The 19711-nt window shown below is 43.0% G+C and overlaps 2 protein-coding genes across 9 annotated transcripts in view; both read left to right on the top strand.

The window, feature by feature from the left end:
• The first annotated feature begins 598 nt into the window (after positions 1–598).
• On the top strand, positions 599–7953 carry CD59 (CD59 molecule (CD59 blood group)). Of its 3 annotated transcripts, none has more exons than XM_053946016.1 (4): positions 1618–1716; positions 3949–4021; positions 4750–4851; positions 6315–7953. In XM_053946016.1, exons 2-4 carry the CDS (start codon positions 3958–3960, stop codon positions 6506–6508), a joined length of 360 nt encoding a protein of 119 aa, XP_053801991.1. In that variant the 5' UTR covers positions 1618–1716; positions 3949–3957; the 3' UTR covers positions 6509–7953. The 3 variants fall into 3 exon arrangements, with proteins under 3 accessions (XP_053801990.1, XP_053801991.1, XP_053801989.1); XM_053946014.1 differs by lacking the exon at positions 1618–1716 and adding an exon at positions 2064–2198; XM_053946015.1 differs by lacking the exon at positions 6315–7953 and having other exon boundaries at positions 599–1716; positions 4713–4836.
• A 4089-nt stretch (positions 7954–12042) lies between these two features.
• LOC128790212 (golgin subfamily B member 1-like) overlaps positions 12043–19711 on the top strand; it is a 34131-nt gene continuing 26462 nt past the window's right edge. For 4 of the 6 annotated variants that reach the window (XM_053946776.1, XM_053946780.1, XM_053946777.1 and 1 more), the window contains exons 1-9: positions 14415–14540; positions 15203–15346; positions 16052–16198; positions 17256–17378; positions 17961–18128; positions 18383–18568; positions 18858–18980; positions 19122–19235; positions 19348–19669. In XM_053946776.1, the coding sequence (XP_053802751.1) occupies positions 14496–14540; positions 15203–15346; positions 16052–16198; positions 17256–17378; positions 17961–18128; positions 18383–18568; positions 18858–18980; positions 19122–19235; positions 19348–19669 (1372 nt within the window). In that variant the 5' untranslated portion in view covers positions 14415–14495. Of the gene's footprint in view, positions 12087–14413; positions 14541–15202; positions 15347–16051; positions 16199–17255; positions 17379–17960; positions 18129–18382; positions 18569–18857; positions 18981–19121; positions 19236–19347; positions 19670–19711 lie in introns of those variants that run through there. The other 2 variants (XM_053946774.1, XM_053946779.1) reach the window with 2 other exon arrangements.

The raw sequence follows: 19711 nt of genomic DNA, 5'->3' as shown, positions 1-19711 counted from the left end.
GCCTCTGATGCTTGGTTAGGACTTCACCTGGCCAGCTAAAACCAGCCTCCTTGAATGCCCGTGACTCAGCTTGTGGTGAAACCCTGGTACATCCAACACAAACATGTACCTGGTCTGGTCCTTTTTCCGTCCCTATGCTGACAGTCTCTTTATAATTGTTCTGTAGGATTCCTTCAACATTTTTGTGGGATTTTGCTGGTTGCATGGAGGGGACCTTTGGCCATGATTTCTTTGCTGCGACTGCATCAGAGAGGGAAAAACAAGTGGTGTGCCAGGCAGTGAAATAAAAATACCCAACTGAAAGTTGCTATGCAAGTTATTCTAGTGTTCTGGTGCTGGTGTTATTTTTTTCTGTCATTGTTTAATTTCTCAAAATTTATGCAAAGAATTTAAGGTGCAAAATTCAGGTCAAGTTTGAAATACCATTTATCTGTGATGATACAGATAAACAGTGCTCTGTTGGAGGAACTCCTGCGAGATCTTGGGAAAGGAAAACAGGTAAATGTTCAGCTGTGGCTGAAGTTCCTTGGTCCCTGTTCCTGAGCTAAGTGAATTAATATGGGAATTTTTTTCTGTCACATGAATTGAGGGAATTCTCATTTAATAAGCTACATTCAATAATGCACAAGCATCTTACTCTTACATCCCTTTTTTATTTATGGCTTAAACAGAGGTAAAATCTTTTAGACAGAAAATAATATACTGAGCTGACTGATAACACACCAAGAGAATCTGATGTAAGTTCTGAGTGATTTAGGATTTGCTTTAGGTTTAGTAAATAAATAGGCAGTTTAGGTGGGACAAAAAATAAATCTAAGAATCCTTTTTAAATATAACTGGTAGTTTTACAGGTATTTCATATTGTCCTTAAGTCAGCACTGAACCCTTTTTTTTCTTTTCTAGATAGCATGGATCTAAGTATTAGTAAAATACTTTTGGGGTCCTCATTTCTATTGCTGTTCAATGTTTTCCTGGGTTGTGAATGTTTAAATTTAGATTCAGGAACCTCTGGAGGAAGGTGCCATTTTCCACTCCTGGTTTTTCCTTTGTGTGTTCTAAAACCTTTCAGTATTTTCCTTTATCTATTAATTCATACCATGAGGTATCTGGGGAGACCTTAGAGCACCTTCCAGTACCTAAAGGGCCTCCAAGAAAGCTGGAGAAGGACCTTGGACAAGGGCCTGGAGTGACAGGGCAAAGGGGAATGGAATGTAAGTGACAGAGGGTGGATTTAGATGGGATATCAGGAAGAAATTATTTAATCAGAGCACGGTGAGGCCCTGACACAAGTTTCCCAGAGAAGCTGTGGCTGCCCCATCCTTGAAATGCTCAAGGCCAGGTTGGATGGAGCTTGGAGCAACCTGGGATAATGGAAGGTGTCCCTGTCCATGGCAGGAACGAATGGTATTGAAGTTCCCTTCCAACCCCAAAGTGGCAATGGCCGCAGGCATGGCCACATGACGCGTGAGGAAGGGTGGCGCACACGTCCCTGCAAGCGTTCCTGGAAGCCTTCCCGGCCGGTGGGAGCAGGGAGCACCCACGAACCTCTCGCCGCCCGGCCCGAGGCAGCGCTTCTCCCGCCTTGGCTCCGTCAGCGGCTCCCGGCCGCCGCCCCGCCCCGCCCCGCCCCGGAGGCGGCACCGCCGGGAGAGGCAGCACCGGCTGAGGCAGCGTCGCATCGCCGCTCGCCGCACACGGCAGATTTGCCCGAGGAAGGTGAGCGGGACAAGCCCGGAGCAGCGGCGGCAGCGCCGTGAGCTCGGCGAGGCCAAGCGGTGGCCGCGGGGGGAAGCGCGCAGGTCCCCGCTGCGGGGCAGAGAAGGGGGCAGAAAGCGGGGAGAAAGGCGGCTTTTCCCGGGAGCCGCGAGGAGCGTTTGGGTGGAACTGCGTGCTCGGCCCGGGGCAGATGCGCTCCGGCCGCGGCCGTGCCCTGAGTCACGGCGGCCGCACCGCAGTGCGCTGCGCTGCGCTGCGCGGGCCGGGCGCGGGGCCGAGGGACGGAGCGGCCGCGCACGGCGGTGGAACGCGGCCAGGAGGCGCCGGCACCTGCCCCGCCGCGACCGGACACGGCGCGGGGCGAGCCGCTCCCCGCGGGGATGCGGCTTGTGGTCCCCTTCCCCTGTCCTTTCCCCATTCCTCCCCATGCTGGCTTCTGCGATGACAGCAGCAGCGGGTCTTGCCCGCCTGCCTCCTCCCAGGTGGGACTGCAGAGAAATTCTGTTTCACAACCGGGCACTGAGCCTTCCGCGCTGTAGCAGCTGCTGTTTCTTGTCATTGAGATGGGTCGGATGCTTGACTGATACGACTAATTTAGAAAATTCAGTTTAGGAGGTGTTTTCCCCTTTAATTTCTTCTAAGTCACATTGTGAATTGCTGTTTATATATTTAGTAATTGTTTTTCAAAGGTCGGAATTTCCTGATGTCAGGAAATTGAAAACAACTGTTTTCCCAAAAGTAGATGCATTGAATTACTACTGTTTTTCTGGCTCTGATGATTTTTATTCATCTACCTTATATTTATGCTGGTCATGACTTGGTGTTGCTAAAAGGCAAAGCTGTTTTTGTCTGCTGACACATGAGTGACTGAGGACGCCTGGAAGATGGAAAAATTCCCAGGGTGGTTCTGTTTGCTGTCCAGAAGGGCTCTTGCTGTAACCACCAGACTTTACAGCACTCCTGTAGATCCACATTATTGTGGGACAAGCCTCTGGCCTTGAAGGGCTTCTTGCAAAGTTGTTTACCCCAGAAAATAAGCTCATCTTGCACATTATGGTTTTGTTTTTCATAGTTTGCCCCCAGCTCAACAGTAAGTCACACAGAGAGGAGAAAAAAGAGAGCAGATTGTTTTTTTTAGTCATTGGATGCGGTTTCTTAAGGTTCTTTTGGATAAGTTTGGGTTTTTTGTTTGATGAGGTTTGGCATTTTTTTGGTCAGTAGAAAAATTAACTAGACTTAAGGTTGAAAAGTATTTAAATACTTTTTTGCTGTGAACCCATCTTGTCAAGTCCACAGTCACTGTCCTGGGAGGAAAAAGCTCTATCCTAACATGGATAAGGTCTGCCATGCTAAAATCTTACAGTTGCAGGCAGAATTAAGAGTAGTGACAATTTCACTACAGTTTTATCAGATATAAAACTTGTTTTCTGAATACCTTTAATATTTTGGAACTTTGAATGCCACTTGGACTTTTAAGACAAACATAAATCATGTCCTCCTAGCACAAGTGTGGTCCCTCTCTCCCTGCTGTGTCTGCTTGATGCCTCCTCAGAATATCCCACTCTGCAGTAGCAGAGGTTTTTCAGTAGGAGCTGTGATTGTAGTTCAGAGTCTGTGTGCAGAAATCTGTCTGAGAATTCCTGCTTTGGAGCTGCCTATGTTTAAAAAATTCCTGACCTTCCCATTGCACTGCTGCCTACAGATTGCAGCAGCCATGGAGACCTGAGCCACTGCTGCAGGCACTTGGTGAGTTATTGCCTGTGTCAGTCCCTCAGTGAGAGGAGAAATTTTGGGAGAGGAGAGGCAAAAGCTCCTGCAGAGCAGCCAAACCTATTGCAACCCCTTAGGAGAGGAGAAAGGAGAGCAGTCTGGCTCCAGGGTTACTGGGGAATTACTGAAAGAGAAAAAGCATTTGAGACCATGCTTTTTGTTAGGTGCATTTGTAGCTGTGAGAAATTGGGAGGCCTGTTGAATGGTGTAATCAGAGAGAAGAGAGGAGACCCATCTGAGTCTGTCAGGGCTCAAATATTAGTTCTGAGAATTAAAATCCTGTTCTCAGAATAAAAATCCTTCCTTGGAAAGTGCAGTTATTTTCTCTCTTGTGTTTCCCTGCTTTTCCTGGATAGTGCTTTCAGTTTTATACTGACGCAAGTCTTGAAACCTTGGTTCATCACCGGGCACTTTGCTCTTAAATAAATAAACTTGTAATATCTCTTTATGCCATCAAATTAGGGAAGAAGCATGACCAAGATGAACTGCATCCTGCTGAGTGCCTGCATTGTTCTGATTACTTTTTGTGGCTCTGGTGAGTAGAAGAGAGGGACTTTGGTTTAATGTTATGGCAGAGGCTGGGAAAATCATGGACGAAAACGCCAGAGGGAGTAAAAACAGCAAGAAAGGCCTGGATTATTTAGTACCACTGTGGGGAATGTCAACAACCATCGAAGCAGGGCTCGGTTTCTGTTCTCATTGTCTTGGGTCAAGACAATCAGAATAGGAGATGCTCAGGAGAGAGAACTGGGGGCAGGATGTGGTGCTGCTTAACACAACAGAAAATTGGTATTTTGCTGCTAGAGAATGGGATTCCTCTTGTGTGAATTGGAAGCTAGTATGTAGTATGAGAGAGAAAGGAGATAGAATTTTAAAAATGGATAGAATAAAGCTCAGCTGCAAGTATCTGTCATTGCCTGGAAAAGGCACTCTTCAAGAGCAGATAAAAGGAGCAAACGAATATCTTGTTCTGCAGGCAGATAATGGTGTTTTTAAAAGTGACATAAATACATGCTTCAAGATGTGCCTATCAAAATTGCCAGCCTCAATTGGTGCACTGACATAAGCTTGTCAATTTTAACTGAAGTCTTGAGTTTAACAATTTTAGCTGAAGTCTTGAGCTTAACAACCAGGCATATGTTTTGTGACAATTAGATGCAGATAAGTGATTCTTCTTTTTTTTTTTTTCCTTTTCCTTTTTAATGCTGCTGCTGCTGTCTCAGTAGTTTATTACTCAGTGAAGATAAACCCTTGTTGTCTTAGGTTATACCTTAAGATGTTACCACTGTGACAACAGCCCTACCCTGTGCAGGACCAACAGCACCTGCTTAACGACAGAAGACACTTGCTTGCAGTTAAAATTTGGTATGTACAGTGTCCCACAGACCTAAAATAAACCCACTTGGATCAGCTTTCATTGCCTGGACACCTCTAATCTGGCCCTAGTGTGCACATCTCAGCCTCACTCAAAAGGAACTTGCAAATACTCTAGAAGGTCATGCTTATATCCAAGCAATAATGTAATGATTTAGATATGTGAGTTGTAGCTGTACAAGATTTAAAAAATAAGCAAACAAACAAACAAAAACCCACACAAGGGAGCTGGAAAAAATAAAGACAGCATTGAATTTCAAATACAAGTTGTTACTCTATGAAAACAGATAAAGGATGCGTAGCCCACAAAATAAAGCTGCAGATGAATGGCTTGGTAGTTTATGAATTGGCACTATTAAAATAAATTCTCTTTTCCTGAGGGTGAAGTGATTTGTGTCTCAGGATGGACATCTTTAACTAGATCAGGTTGCTCAGAGTCTGGCCTTGAATGTTTCCAAGGATGGGACATCCACCACCCCTCTGGACAATCTATGCAGTGTTTTACCACCCTTATCGACTTTTCCAGCTCTGTCTTCTGCACACTGATCACTGAGAGTGAAGTCAAGCACTTGTCAAGTGCTGGCCCAGGCTGCTCAGGGCAGTGCTGGAGTCCCCATGCTTGGAGGGATTTAAAGGCCATGTGGATGTGGCACCTGGGGACATGGGATAGTGGAGGGCTTGGCAGTACTGGGTTAAAGAGTGGGCTTGATGATCTCAGAAGAGGTCTTGTTCAGCCTAAATGGTTCTGTGAATGCAGGCTGAGCTGGCTGATGATGCCAGGTATCACTCAAGCTTCACCCTGTATTTCTTAGTGGGTAAACTGGATACACAGTGCTGAATTCCTAGTGAAAGCAAATTTGGAAACTTCTAAACACTTGAACTTAAAACAGGAAGTACGTGACTGTGGCAAAAACAAAACTGTAGGTCTGATGCTGGGGGCATGAATGGCCCGTGAACTACAGGACACAAGACTTTAGAAAAAATGTCCCTTCTGGGGAGGGTGAGAGCCCAAGCCCAGTGATCTGTCCCTGAAATTTCAGGTCAAATTCTCATTCCCAGTTTGCTTTGAAATTGGGGGTACATTTTATACCTTATTAGCCACTGCTCTGCAGAGTGTTGTGGGTGGGACTGTGGTCAGACCTTCCACTCTTTGTACAGAATATTTCTTGGTATGAAGTTTGTGCTGTGTTTGTGCAGCATTTCTGGGGCTGAAGAACCAGACCATGCAGCTTCTGCCTCCCTCCACTGTCCCCCGATGCCATGGCAACACAGACCACAAGGCCTCCATGCAATTTCTGTGTTTACACCATGGGCCCTGTCACAGATTGAGCTTTGCCTACTCCTCACTGTTTTATTCTCTTAACAGTGGCAGTCTAAGCACTGCTTTCTCTGTACCAAAAATGGTGTTACTGTCAATGCTCTCTTAATCTGTTTAATTTTCTTTTGTTCCATAGGTAAATTGAGAACTTTCTCCTGCTGGAAGGCATCCCAGTGCAGTGTGAATGAAATTGCCGATTCCTTCCTGTTGGATAATTTTGAATTCTTTTGCTGCCAACATGACCTGTGCAATGAGAGTGCAATTACTGGGGTTAACAAAGCAGCCTTCAGTATTGCTTCTCTAATGGCCATGTTATGGATGCTCCTGTAATAATCCTGATTTGTAAGCTGTCCTTTCAAGATGAAGTTACACAAAACCATTAACTCTTTTCTATATAGCGTATTTTCAGCTCCTGTCCATAGGCAGAAAAATTCCTGTGTAATTTTGTTTCCCAAGGTTCTGTTTGTTAAATCACTGCCTCCATTCATGGGAAGGAGATGTGTGTTGTTACCAGTTATTGGGTGTTTTGATCTGTCCCCCTGCTCATGGGGAAGGTCAACTCTTGTGAAGTCATCTTATCACAGTTATCACAGTCATCTAATCACAGTTATCTTGTGGAGAACCTGGGCAAACTCCAGTGGGTGATGTGAAAGAGAAGAACACTACAGCTTTTCTGCTGGAAACTAATTTTTTTCCTGTCCCATAAACTGTCATTATTTTTGGTTGGCACTTCTGTGGGTTTTGATTTGTTTTGCTTTGGATCCTCCTTGTCACAAACCAAGCAGTGGATTTGCCCTCAACACTGGAAGTGTTGGATCATAAGTGTACCTTGCTGCAGTCTTTGTGATAAATATGGAAATATTCAGTTTCAAGTCATGTAAACATTTTGTTCCCATCACCGTACCTTTTTTTTTTCTACAAGCCAATGATATAACCTTGTCAAGTGCTGTTATTTTGGGAGAAAGCATCTACATTTCTTAAACCAAAACCAAAATATTGCTATAAGTGAGAAACACTTATCTTTTTTTTTTTTTTAAATATATATATTTCTGTGAGCATGTAGACAATATGTGGTAGCTTCTTTTTGGATTTTTCTCATATATTATCCATGCTTAGGATTTTAAGTGAGCATGTGCTTTGCACTGAGTATTTATTGGTATACTGAATATCAATTATAAAATGCTAAGGAGATGAAATGGCACATGTAGGTTACTTCCCCACTTAGTTGGCTTTTGGGTTTTGTTTGAAAACAGCGACATGTAAACTTAACCCTTCAAGCTTCCACCTAAGAGTATTAAAATCTTGCAGAACTTTCTTTCCATAAATGCCAATGCACAGTATAGGTGTGTATTTATATAGCATGAGTAGTACCTGCTCCATCTGTAGGTGTGAGAGGTCAAATTCTGAAATACTTACACTGCTCTGCTCCATGGTGGAGACAGACCTTGGGACATCTCTGGCACCTGGGTACCCTCTCAGTCAGGTGAGATGCCAGATCTTCCTTTTTCTTCTGGAGCTGCTGGCATATCCTTGCCAGAGTTGTGTCCATTGCCAATGGGATATCCTCTTCCTGAGGACCCTTACTTGTGCTCGTGACACCAGTGATACCAGTCCACCAGTCACAACTGGGTGTTGTTCCAAATCCCTGATGTAATCCACAATATACCTTTTGGTTGAGCTTATTGTAGCTATGAAAGTGTCATGGGATCTCTCCCATCACTCTAAATACAGAAGTCGTCCTGTCTTTGATAAATAAAAATGTCAAAAAAGAAGAACGTGGAGTGTGTGGTGATTTACTGGTATTTACAGCTGGATAGAACTCCAGTTGTTTCCATGGGAGGTGGTTGTTTCCATGGATGCTCCGGAAGCATCCATGCTTCCCATCCAGAGACTCAGAAGGTTCCAAGTAGACTTCTCTCCTTCCTTATTTTTATTTCCCACCTGATTTAAAAACAGACACTGGAAGACAGCAATTTCTGCACAATGACTTTTTCCATTGCTGCAGCACCATTTGTCAGGCTCATTTCTGGTGAAAAAGTATTAAAGCACTGACTCAAATTGGGGGAGGTTTGTAGCTGAGAGCTATCTTGTTGGACAAGGTGATAGATTCCTTATACTTAAATCATCCTGATGGCAGCATTTTTTCTCTATTATATTGTCAATGTCTCTTTTTTGATGGTGATACTTTTAAACTTGTTTCGTTGCTGTATGGCCTGCATAAAATGTTCTCCTTTTTTGTGTAAGTGCAAAAAGAAGCTCTGTATTTTGTGTGTCTAATCTTCAAGCAATCGTTTTACTATTTCTTTTTTGATAGCCTTGAACGCTTTGTCTAAATTATACTTTTTTGTTTCTCTTCTAGAAGCAGCCTAAGCAATGAGTCCTTGTGTTTTAAATGTGTTACTTTATTCTTGTAAAGATCAACCAGAACGTGATTTAATTCCTGTAAGGTTTGCATTTTCTGAGTCTGGCTGTGCTGCCTGCTGAGCTTTCTCCTGCTGGCTGTTGAACAGTGGCTGCTCCTTGAACTTTGGCATTTCTCCCTCTGCTGCTGCTGTGTTATGCCCAGATTTGCTGGCCAGTCCACAAAGAGGACCATTAAAACCAAGAGGGACATGAAAACTTTAGTTCAAGTATTAAAATATTGAAATTTGTTCAACCCTGAGTCCACCAGGACTCCCAAGTCCTCTGCAAAGCTGTTTTCCCCCGGTCAGTGCCCAGCCTGTGCTGGTGTCTGGGGTGATTCCCAGTGTTTGGGGTGGGTGTCACGAAGTGGTGCCTGAAACCCAGGGACTCCTGGCTTTGGGCTTCCCTCAGTGGGAATCTCAGCCAGATGTTTTGTGTGGTTCAGCTGTGTCCTCTAAGACCCAGGGCAATACAAGTAAACTCAGGGTGAGCGGCTGTGCCGCAGTGCAGAGGTGTCTGTTGCCTCCTGCAGTGACTGCTGGGTAACTTGTCACTGTTGCCGGGGTTGCTTTGGTTTTATTTTGTAATTATCTGAGTGGCTTGCTCTGTTCTACATTAGTGGCATGACTAAAACCCCATCCTTTGAATGTGCTTTTTATGCCACTACACATCGTTTATGTACTAATGGTCATCTGATCATCCAAGAATATTCTGCCCTACATCTACTTCCCAATTGCTCTATAACCAGCAGTCTCTTTTTGTGGGGGGACACACAAGTTATATAGGAACAAGGAGAAGGTAACAAATGGAAGCTTCAGCAACAGCAGGAATTCATTCTTGGGACCTGTTTTTACCATGAATTCCTCCTCCAAGTCCTCATGGTGGTGACCAGGTGTCCTTTGACTTGAACCTGGGCATGGAGAGAGCTTGGAAGCCTCCTGGTACTGGTAGGAATGTGAGGCTGATACACCTGGTTGAGAAGAATTTGGCTTTATCCTGTGTGAAATCCCTCTCTAGTTTTACCATCCCTCATCAAAGATGAGGTGGGATGTCTCTGTGTTATTTCAGGATGCAGGAAATTGTGAAAAGAAGCAGATTCATGGGGAAAAGCAGACAGGCAGAGCAAGCCATTTCCTCCCACTGCTTTTTGGTGTGAGAGGAATGAGGAGGCTGACCAGTGAGCAGCTTTATTTTGTAAAAAGGAGTAGCTAAGATAACAGACCCAGCAGAGAGCTGCACATTAAGTACCTCACTGTTGCACTAACTGGGGCATTATACTGCTGTTATATAAATATTAAATGCATTTAACAACAGCGGTGTTCCTCCAGCTGGAAGAGAGTTTCATGTGTCTGAATCTCTGTGTGTCTCCAAGGGCTTGGATCTCACTGGTAAAAAACAGTCAGTTCTAAGCTGGCATCACAGCAGGGGAGTTTGGCTATGCCTAAACATCCAACAAAGCGTTGTCTGTGAGATCCCCATGTTTAGTGAGGCAGAAAAAAAGCACACTGCACTTTCTGACTCCACACAAGGTGAATACTGCACTAACAGCACAGTGCTAACACCATTCTGCATTTTAGAGGGGGAGAAGGGAGCAGCTAATTGGCTGTGAGATCCCTGAAAGAAGTGTGTTGTCATCTCCACTCCCATCTTTCCAAGAATAACTTATACATTGGGATAAAATGAAGACCTGCAGATGATATTATTTTTATGGGTATGACAACTTACAGCATAGGGAAAACTGTCCTGGAGCCTAGGAAAGGGCAAATTAAAAATACTTTTGGTTTGTTCCTCCTAAGTGGAATGAGTAAAACCAAAAGGGTTTGGAGCAAAGTTCCCCTCCTGAATAAGGAAACCTCTGCGTGTGATCCAGTGTTGGTTCTATTTAAGGGATAAGCAGTCTTGAATTGATTTAGATGCTTCTGGCATCATGGCACACTAGTGCTGTTCAAGAATGACAGCTTCACCAGTCCTCCCTGCACAGGGTTGGTTTGATGCTTGATACAATTCAAACCAGCCCCTCACACCATTTTGGTAGATAGGGATGGGAGTGAAGCACCTGCATTGCTGTTTTCTCCTCTCTCACAGGTATTCAGAGATGCTGCTGTGGGGCAGGTTTGGAGAAAAGCTATGGAGACACTGCAGGATGGGGGTAAAATCACAAAGGTTACAGGTTGACAGGATGGATGTTGTGGTCAGATTCACAATGGAATTAGTTTTGGAGACTGCTGCAAACCACATAAACCTTATTCTCCAGAGGATTCTCCAAGGAGTGCTCTGTGCCACAAGCAAGCCTGCGGTTCTGGAGTTCATTCCATGCTCAAACTGCTATTTCCAGAGATGCTAAAGTCTTGCAGGGATCTTCAGGCACCCGTCATCATCAGCTGTCGTGTTCCTAAGTGGTCAGCGTTTGGGTGAGAACATGCACAGTGTCATTGTTTAGCTCACATCCAAAAGGAATGATGATAAGAGTGTTGCACCAGGAAAAGATTAAAGAGATGAAAATGGCAGCCACATCTTGAAATCAAATGACTTTTAAAGTCTGTGGGTTTCTTCTTTCCTGCTCCCAGTCATGGCAATGCTGTAGGATCCTGCAAATTGAGGTTTATTCTCTGCTCTGTGGGATGAAGTGATGCTTGTCTGGGGAATGGTGGGGCTGTAGCTCAGAACCCAGTGCCAGTTATCTCTAAAAATCTGTGGTTTGCACGCAGATGAGAGGACTATCTAAAAGATTACAAAATGCAAAATATAAATGCTGCTGCTGGCACATACAAAGCACAGCTTCCTTTAGTACCTATATGTTTTACCCTATAGCAAGCTGGGGGTGGTTTTCTTTTTTTCTGCTTAGAAAAAGGATTTTCAATCCATTCCTCTCCCTGAAAGTGAGATCAATACAACTATTGTTATGAAAACTCCCTTTCCTAATAATACAGCAGCCAGTTTTTCTAGTATGAAAATGTTTTAACTTTATAAATAGGTATCTCTCAATTACATTATACACTGCAATGTACCGAGCTGGTGGAATTTTACTGGAGACTTTGGCATTGCTCATGTGTGAATGTAACAAACTACAGGAGAGTCTAACCTGGAATGAAGGCCTTGGGGTAATGGCTTTAAATTGAAGGAAGGGGAGTTTAGAGCAGATATTAGGAAGAAATTCTGTCCTGTGAGGGCGGTGGTGAGGCGCTGGCACAGGTGAGCAGTTAATAAACACCTGGTAATGTGTAGGGAGACGCATGTCTGGCTTGTAGGTCCCTGCTTCCTCAGAGAAAAATGGGAAAAAAAGCTTAGGAACACCAGGAGATCAACCGGCCGGCGGGCCAGGGCGCCGTGTGGGCAGGCGGGCGCTCCTCCGCGCCGGCAGGGGGCGCTGCGGCGGGGGCGGAGCCGCTCCCGGCGGGCGCGGCCGAGGCTGCGGGGCCGCAGAGGCGGCGGCGACGGGGCCGCGTCGGGGCTGAGGGGGCTCGGCGGGCTCGGGGGCCGCGGCCGCCCCTCCGCCGCCCCGCAGGTGAGTGCGGACATCGCGGCCACGGCAGGACTTCTGCCCTCCGCCGGCGCGACCGCCCGGGCCTCGGCCGGTGCGAGCCCGCCCCGCGGAGCCCCTGAGGGGGGGAAGGCTAGGGAGGTGGGGGGGGTCGTGCATTCCCATTGCCAGGCGCTGATGGAGCCGGGCAGGAGGGGTTGGAAATGTGGGAAAGGGTGGAAATGACTCTTTGGAGTTCTCTACGCCCCACATGCACCTGCCGTGCTCTGTTCTGCGGTTTCTCCACTGGGTCACTCTTACAAAATAGTGCTTCCCTTATATTTTATATATATACATATATATATTTATATATAATATATTTATTATGCAAAGTAAGTAACAATTCATATTGATATTTAAATGTGGTCAGTGTGACTAAGAAATCTTGTTTATAACAGGTCCAAGTACCAGCCATATGAGTATCTCAATATATTTTTACAGGGTGTGTGGGGTTTGGTTAACACTGCTTCAGTTTGTGCTGTGTGTTGTATGTTCGTGCAGATTTTGGCCAAGGTTTTGTCCAGGAGCTCGTAGTTCATATATGGCACAGATCTCTTGAAAGCAAATTGAATTTGTTCATCTAAAGAACCAGCATCCTGGTGGGTAAAGCAAAAGTGTGCAGGTACTAGGAGAAAACAGATAAGAATGGTTTTCTTTCAGTGGGTGTGCTGCCAACACCAAATTATTTCGGAGAATGGGTTTAAAATAATACTAGGTTTAGCTGAGTTGTTACAGTTTGTTTTTCTAATGTAGGCCTGTGGCAGAGAGGAGGGAGGGGACTGCCATCACCTTCCTCAGTCATGAGAGCTGGAATGAGCTGCTGCCCAAATCTGTCATGTGCCCCTTGTGCTGGGCCCTGTGGTCACTGACTCAGGGGACTGAGGAGGCTGGAAAGTGCCCAGATGAATAATACGAGATTAGGTTTTTTTTCAGCTGGATTTGGCTGCAGCTGGTAGGGGATGAGTTAGGAAGGCACAGCTGCCACTGAGGCTTTTCTTTTTGGTAACATCCTGTTGTGAGCAGAGCTGAAACCTCAGTTGTACTTTGAGCATTTGGAGAAAGTTGTTTTATAAAATTAAGCAGCATCTGTTGTGCCTCGTGGAAGTTGTGGAAGATAAAGAGTTGAGGGATTGCAAATTTAACTAATGATTGCAGCTTTAACTTGCTGTCTGTACCCCAGAAAAAAAAGCAAAACCCATCCTTGGTTGATTTCATGCTGAGTGGGAAAAGCCCAATCAGTTTGGTTTCCCAACTTGATTTGGGAAACTTGTCACTGTTTAGTGTCACTGATGCAAATAAAAAAACACCAGGAAGGAGCAGTTGAGGTATTCGGGTAGGAATGCTGGCAGGTGACACCAGCAAAATTATTCTGTCAGTCAGAGCTGGAAACGAGCTGAAATATTTACAAATGCACCACTGTGTTCCATCTAGTGAGTCATTCTGGCCTCTTTGTACCTGGGTAAGCCTTTGGTGTGTCTGAAATGAGCTTTTCACTGGGAACAGGTTTGATGTTACAGCTCTGCAGTAGTTATGAGAGGAGGGCTTTACTTACAGGTTCTGCAATTCCCATCCCCACACCCATGGCTCATTTGCTGATTTTAATGTTAGGAGAGATCCTTAGGAGGATCCAGTGTGGAATTGTAGGTGATGTGGGCCATAGGTTGCAGTCTGTGATTCCTGGGTTGAGCTTTGGAGTGATGAACAACTTTAAAGGCAGCCTCTGCTCTCAGGCTGCATTCTTTCAAAGATAAGCTGTGTGCTGGTGCTTACTATAAACTGCTTTCCAAATTCAGGCCTGGTCTGTGGATGTGTGGTTCAGAAGTCTGTAATACAGAGTGGGAAGGACACAAGATTTTCCTCTGGGCGTTGCTAATTGAGAGTGACAATTACTGAGCAGGTGCAGTGCTTTTCAGATAAGCAGCAGTTTGATGTGATTTAATGGTTTTAGCCTTAATGTGTGATTTTTTTAGAAATCTGTTTTGATGTAATCCCTGCTTTCCTGCAGTGACAGGCAGTGTTTAAGGTCAGGTTAAATATTAGCAAACTATATGTGGTTTGTGTCTTCTATTTATATGTTGGAGAGGCAGCTGTGCTGAATAATACTTCATGGCATTTACTCTTTAAAGACTTCTCTAGATTATTTTTGGAAGTATTGGCATTTTACTGACTGGCAGTTTTTAGAAAAGGCACGTTATGCATATTTTGTACATAATGAGAAGTGTTGTTTCTTACTGGTGGTATAGTGGAGACCAGAGGTGCTGTCAGAACTGAGCAAATCACTCTCAAGCATTTCACAACGAGATACATAGAAGTATGAATTAGTTACAGTTATTTGAGTCCCTGATACTTACTGTGGTATTATTTAATTTATTTTTCTGTAGCCATCGTGGAACTATGTGGAAATGGGGTAGTGGAGATGATTCTCCTTCCAAAACAGCAGTAAGTACTGAGTTACTATTTATATCTTTTTAAGATTCTCTGACACAGAGAATCTTCCATTTTTCATACCCTAACTATATGTACTTTCTCTTTTATAAAGCAGTTGTTTGACTAGTTTTACCATGACAGTTCTAGGGCTCTAAAAGTCGGGTTGTGTCCTTGTTTCTTATCTCCTTGATATTTAATCTCTCATGCCTTCCACAGCTGTTGTGCTTGCCCTCACTCTGCTTATCCTGCGTTAAGGAAACATCTGTAGGAGTTACATAAGCTCCATCCTCAGGGTATCTTTGGGTAGAGTAAGTTCAATATCAATATTTTATGGGTATTTATTTTATTTAGCAGTACTGCTGGCTGTCTCAACACAAATCAAGGGAATGAGGAAGTTAAGGTGTTCAAACCTAGAATGCTTGGATGGTTTTGCTGTATTTCAAGCCAAGCTTGCTAAAGCAGCTCATAAGGTTTAGAATTCCACGTGGCCTGGTAAAACCAGCCTGCTATAAGTATATATAACCCATGGAAGTTTTAGCATTGCATTTGCTGACTGTTGTAATAAAGTGGGACACAAAGTGCAGGCATTTGAGGAGCAGTGCTGTGTGCCCCATTTGGCTTTTTGGAAGCACCCTGGATCTCCCCAGGCTGAATGTTCCCCTGGATCTCCACAGGCTGCAAGCTCCAGGGACGTGGGAAGCACGGCGGTGACGGATCTGACGGAGCAGCTGATGAGCACTGAGCAGCTGCTGGCACAGCTAAAGGAGCTTGTCAGGGAGAAGGATGCTGAGCTCCGGAGCAAAGATCTTCAGTTAAAGGTACTGAGCATGTGTTCAAGTCGAAATCATTGTTTAAAATCCCCCTTCAGTCTTTTTTGTAATGTTTTACAAGCTCCTGTTCTGTTACAGCAGTTCTGGGATGGTCACAAGGAGCTATTCTGGGGTCTGGCCATTGCTGCTTGTTCCCAGTGTGTGTTCTGTTCCAGGATTGAGCTAGAAGCAATTTATATCTAATATCCTGAAGGCTTTTTTGGGGCTTTTTACTCTTAAAAAAAAATCATAAGGTTGATCTTTTCCTACAAGAGGTTTCTTTCTGTCCTTCTTCTTTGTGGATGTGAACAGCCAAGTACTAAATTATTGCATGTTTTAAAACTCATTGTATATCAAGTTCACTTTAAAAGAAATGTAATAAGCTTTTACACTATCATGAAGTTGTCTTTTTTATGAAAAAAGAATTCATTCTTCTCATTAAAAAAATCAAGGCTAGAATTTGTATTGCTATGGAAAAAAAAAAGGAAATTTATATAATAAGGTTTTGAATTCTATACAGTGATAATCGCCATGTGCAGAAAGTTTAAATAAAGAATATATTTAAATAATGAAACATTGTAATGTCTCTTCAGGGAAGATATTTTTTGTTAATCACTTCAGATTTCTCCCTCTCTTATTTTTTTTAATGGAAGAATTGAAGGAGGCAGTTGTCCGTGTAGCTAATTTAGCCTGTCATGACTTTGATGTTTGTAGGAGGAGAAGGAATCTGCTGATGCCAAACTTTCCAAGCTGAAGCTGCAGAACAAAGCCAAGGTTGCATCATTAACCTCGCAGCTGGAAGAGCTTAAGAAGCAGTTACCAGTGGCAGGAGGCTTAGAGGCCAAAGCAGAACCAAAAAAGGTAAGGTGTTCTCGTATTTGAAAACAGATACAATTTCTGGGGTGCTGTAAGCTCTTTTCCACGCTGGACTCAATGGGGAAATTCAAATTTTAAGCTGAGTCAGGTTAGGATCAAGGTAGACTGAGTGAGTGCTGTGTTTCTTTTTAATTCTTTTATTTTTCAATAGAAATCTAGAAAGCTGCACATTCCCTTCAAATTGTTTTAGTAAAAATTTCTCACTCCTTCATCCTATTAGTAACTCTAAGTTTTGATAGATGTAAATCAGGCAGATAAGGTTTGGAGAAGAAATGAAAACAAAACCTGTCTTGTTCCTTAGGAAGTTATAACTGTCCTTACTAGCAAAATGTAATACTAAGTGTTGGAAAGTGACAGGTATTTTACTTTTAACAAGAGAGTGTCAGATGTGTTTGTAGTAACACAATTGTGCAAGTAGACTTGGATTTCTTCAGGGTAGGACTTCACTAAATAATTTCAGTGAGGCTTTAATTTTTCAGGGAGATTTGTATTTTAAAGGTGTGCTGGAAGGGAAAGGTAACAATCAGTTTGTTGCAGTCCCTAGTTTTCCTCAAAAATGTGCAGTAACTATTTATTCTTCTGATCTTTTTTTGGCTGACAAAACATGCTTAGCAATTGATTTCTTGTAATGGCAGATAATTTCTATAAAACAGCAATTGCAACTGGGGAAATTCTGATTAAAAACGTGCTTAGGAATGGTTGAATTTACATTTTTTTCCCCCAGTAGTCCTGTTTTCCCTCTGATATGTATGGACTACACTTGCCAGATTATTTGAGTTTCAATTGCCAGAGAAAGTGAATCTCCTTGCTGCACATTCCAGTCTGCTTTTTAGCAGTAATTATCATGAATAATTTAAATACAAAGACTTTTATAAGCTTAATACAAATTCTGTGCCAGCTTCTACATGGAATATGAAATATAGAAGAGAACTTAAACAGAGTCTGTGAGTAAAGTCTGCTTTTTTCACCAATATTATCAGACTAACTAGAGGTACAGAATCCAGGAGTTACCTGTTCAATGCAAACCTCTCTGCTTTTACAGGCATCAAAAGATGGCGACCAGGAAAATGCTGCAGCAAATCGAGGGAAAATATTAGTGCTGAGAAGGAGAATTGAAGAGCTGGAATCCCAGATCACACAAAAAAATGAAGAGTTACAGAAAAAGGTGGTGTTTTGTATGACATGACTTTTTACCTTTGTGGTGTAGGATTATGCTTAAATATGTTTATTTAAGTATATATTTAATTCTGTGCTACTGAACAGCCACTCTTGGATTTTTGTGTTGAGGAGTTATGTTACAGCCTCAGCAAGGGCAGTGGGAATTCTGTCATTGTGCCTTCAGTGAGCAGGGAATCCTGGGTCAATGGAGAAGGATACACGAAGATGAACTCTGTGGGACAATGTTATATTTAAATCTTGCTTTTTGAACAAAACTACTGGTTTGCTTCAACTTTCCTCATTGAAAAAATAGGTCATAACAGGAGGAAATGTAGTCAAGGGCTGCTTTCATGTTGTGGTGTTTTGTGGTCATAACTTCCCTGGGGATGGTGGCAGGAAAGGGAATTCTGCAAAGTTTGAGAGAGAAAGGTTCAGTAAATAATGATTACACTTCAGACAGATCCAGTTATACATCTGATTGTAATTTTTGGAGTACTCTTAACACAGGCAGTAGGGAAATGATGCAGACCATTCTTCTGTGCTGGAGATGGAAGCACAGACCACAAACAATTCTGCCTTTTCATCTCAGGATGCTGAGCTGGAGGCGCAGCGCAGCCGTGGGGCTGACATGGATGCCATGCTGGCAGAGAAGGAGAAGAGGCTGGCTGAAAGGGATGCTTACATCAGGGATTTGCAGGTGGCCTGTGGATCCAGTGATGCTGCCAATCAAATATTCCTGCCCAATGAAGAATTGAAGGTATGTTAGCAGCTCAGTTATAAAATCTCTGTATAGCTTTCAAGCTACCAATGAATTGTGATATGTTATGTAGTCAGTCCCTCTCTGAAATACAGTTAATTCATGTGAATAAAAATTCTTTATTGACTATCTTAATTTTTATATAAATATATATATATATATATATATATATCTTATTTTGTTGTTATCAAGGAAAGGCTTCATGATTACTGTATCATTTTTATGTTAATTGTCTTTTGGTTTGCATTGTAAAGAACCAGCTGACAGCTAAAGAGTCATCACTGCAAAGCATGGAGATTCTGGTGCAGAACCTTACCAAGAAGGTGGGAGACAGTGAAGAAAAATGCAGCTTGTTCCAGGAGCAGATCGAGAGTCTGAAAAACATTCAAAGCAAGGAAAGAGAGCATTTCCAAGGAAAAGAAGCTACATACATGGAAAATGTAAGTAAATGCAGGATTCCAAAAGTTATATACAGTTCTTAGGAAAATGGTAAGAGAGCTACAAACGACATTGGAAGTAGAATACAGGTGTTTGAGGAGGATTTGGGCTTAGTTGAGAGAAACTTGCTAGGAATGAACATAAGTGACTAATTAGTGTATTTAGTATTACTGGAAGCAAAATTCATACTTAATTTGGAATCCATTATCTTGCTGTACCTTTAGTTAGACAGTTCAGTGTGGTTTTACTATAGTTTGTGGACTGGTTTCATATTTTTGTTCTTGGTTTTAGATACGTATGTTTCAAAATATTATCCAGGAAAAGGAAAAGGAGCTGGAAGCACAGAGAGAAAAGCATGAGCAGGAGCTTTTTAGATTAGCTGCTAAATCTGATGCAAGTGCTGACCTAGAACAGGTACGTTGCTCTGGAAACTCAGCAGCTTGAATTGGGAGTCTTGTAATTACTAAACTCTGTGACACAGTTCAAGTGTTGGGTTGGGAGAATAAAATTAAGTCTTTTATAGATTGCTTGAATATTTAACCTTATTTTTGGTAGCTACTGAAGGCTTTGAAACAGAAGCTCCATGAAAAGGAAGAAGTCATGCTGGGAAGGACACAGGTGATTGATGTCTTGCAGAAAGAGCTGGATGCCAAGGACCAGCAATTGAAAGTAAGAAGTGCCATAAGTAGGAGTACAGGTATAATGTTTGACAGTGGTAGGGAAAATACTGTGCATTAAAATCGTAAATATTTTTTGTGCTGGTTTGGTTTTTTTTTAACAGGAGATTAATGAAAACCTGAAACGTCTTCTGTCTGAAAAAGAAAACCTCCAGTCTAAACTGGATGCTGAGAAACACGTAATGAGAGCCCAATTAAAAGACATGATGGAGAAACATGAGCTTGAAATGACAAAAGTTAAGGCGAAATACAATGCTGAACTGCATGAAATTCAAGAGAAACATGAAACTGAGCTGCAAGAGAAAGACCAGGCCCTGGTTCAGCTTCAGAAACAAGTGGCAGAGTTGAGTGGTGGTGGACAGAGTAATTCCAAGGAAGTCAAGGATCTGGAATCTGTAACCAAAGAGAAGATGGAAGATTTGGAAGGTATCCTATTTAAACAGCTGTCACTGACAGTATTAAAGGTCT

The sequence above is a fragment of the Vidua chalybeata genome, chromosome 6 (genome assembly GCF_026979565.1).
Source record: "Vidua chalybeata isolate OUT-0048 chromosome 6, bVidCha1 merged haplotype, whole genome shotgun sequence".
NCBI lineage: Eukaryota > Metazoa > Chordata > Aves > Passeriformes > Viduidae > Vidua > Vidua chalybeata.
This window is presented reverse-complemented; position numbering and strand designations above follow the sequence as displayed.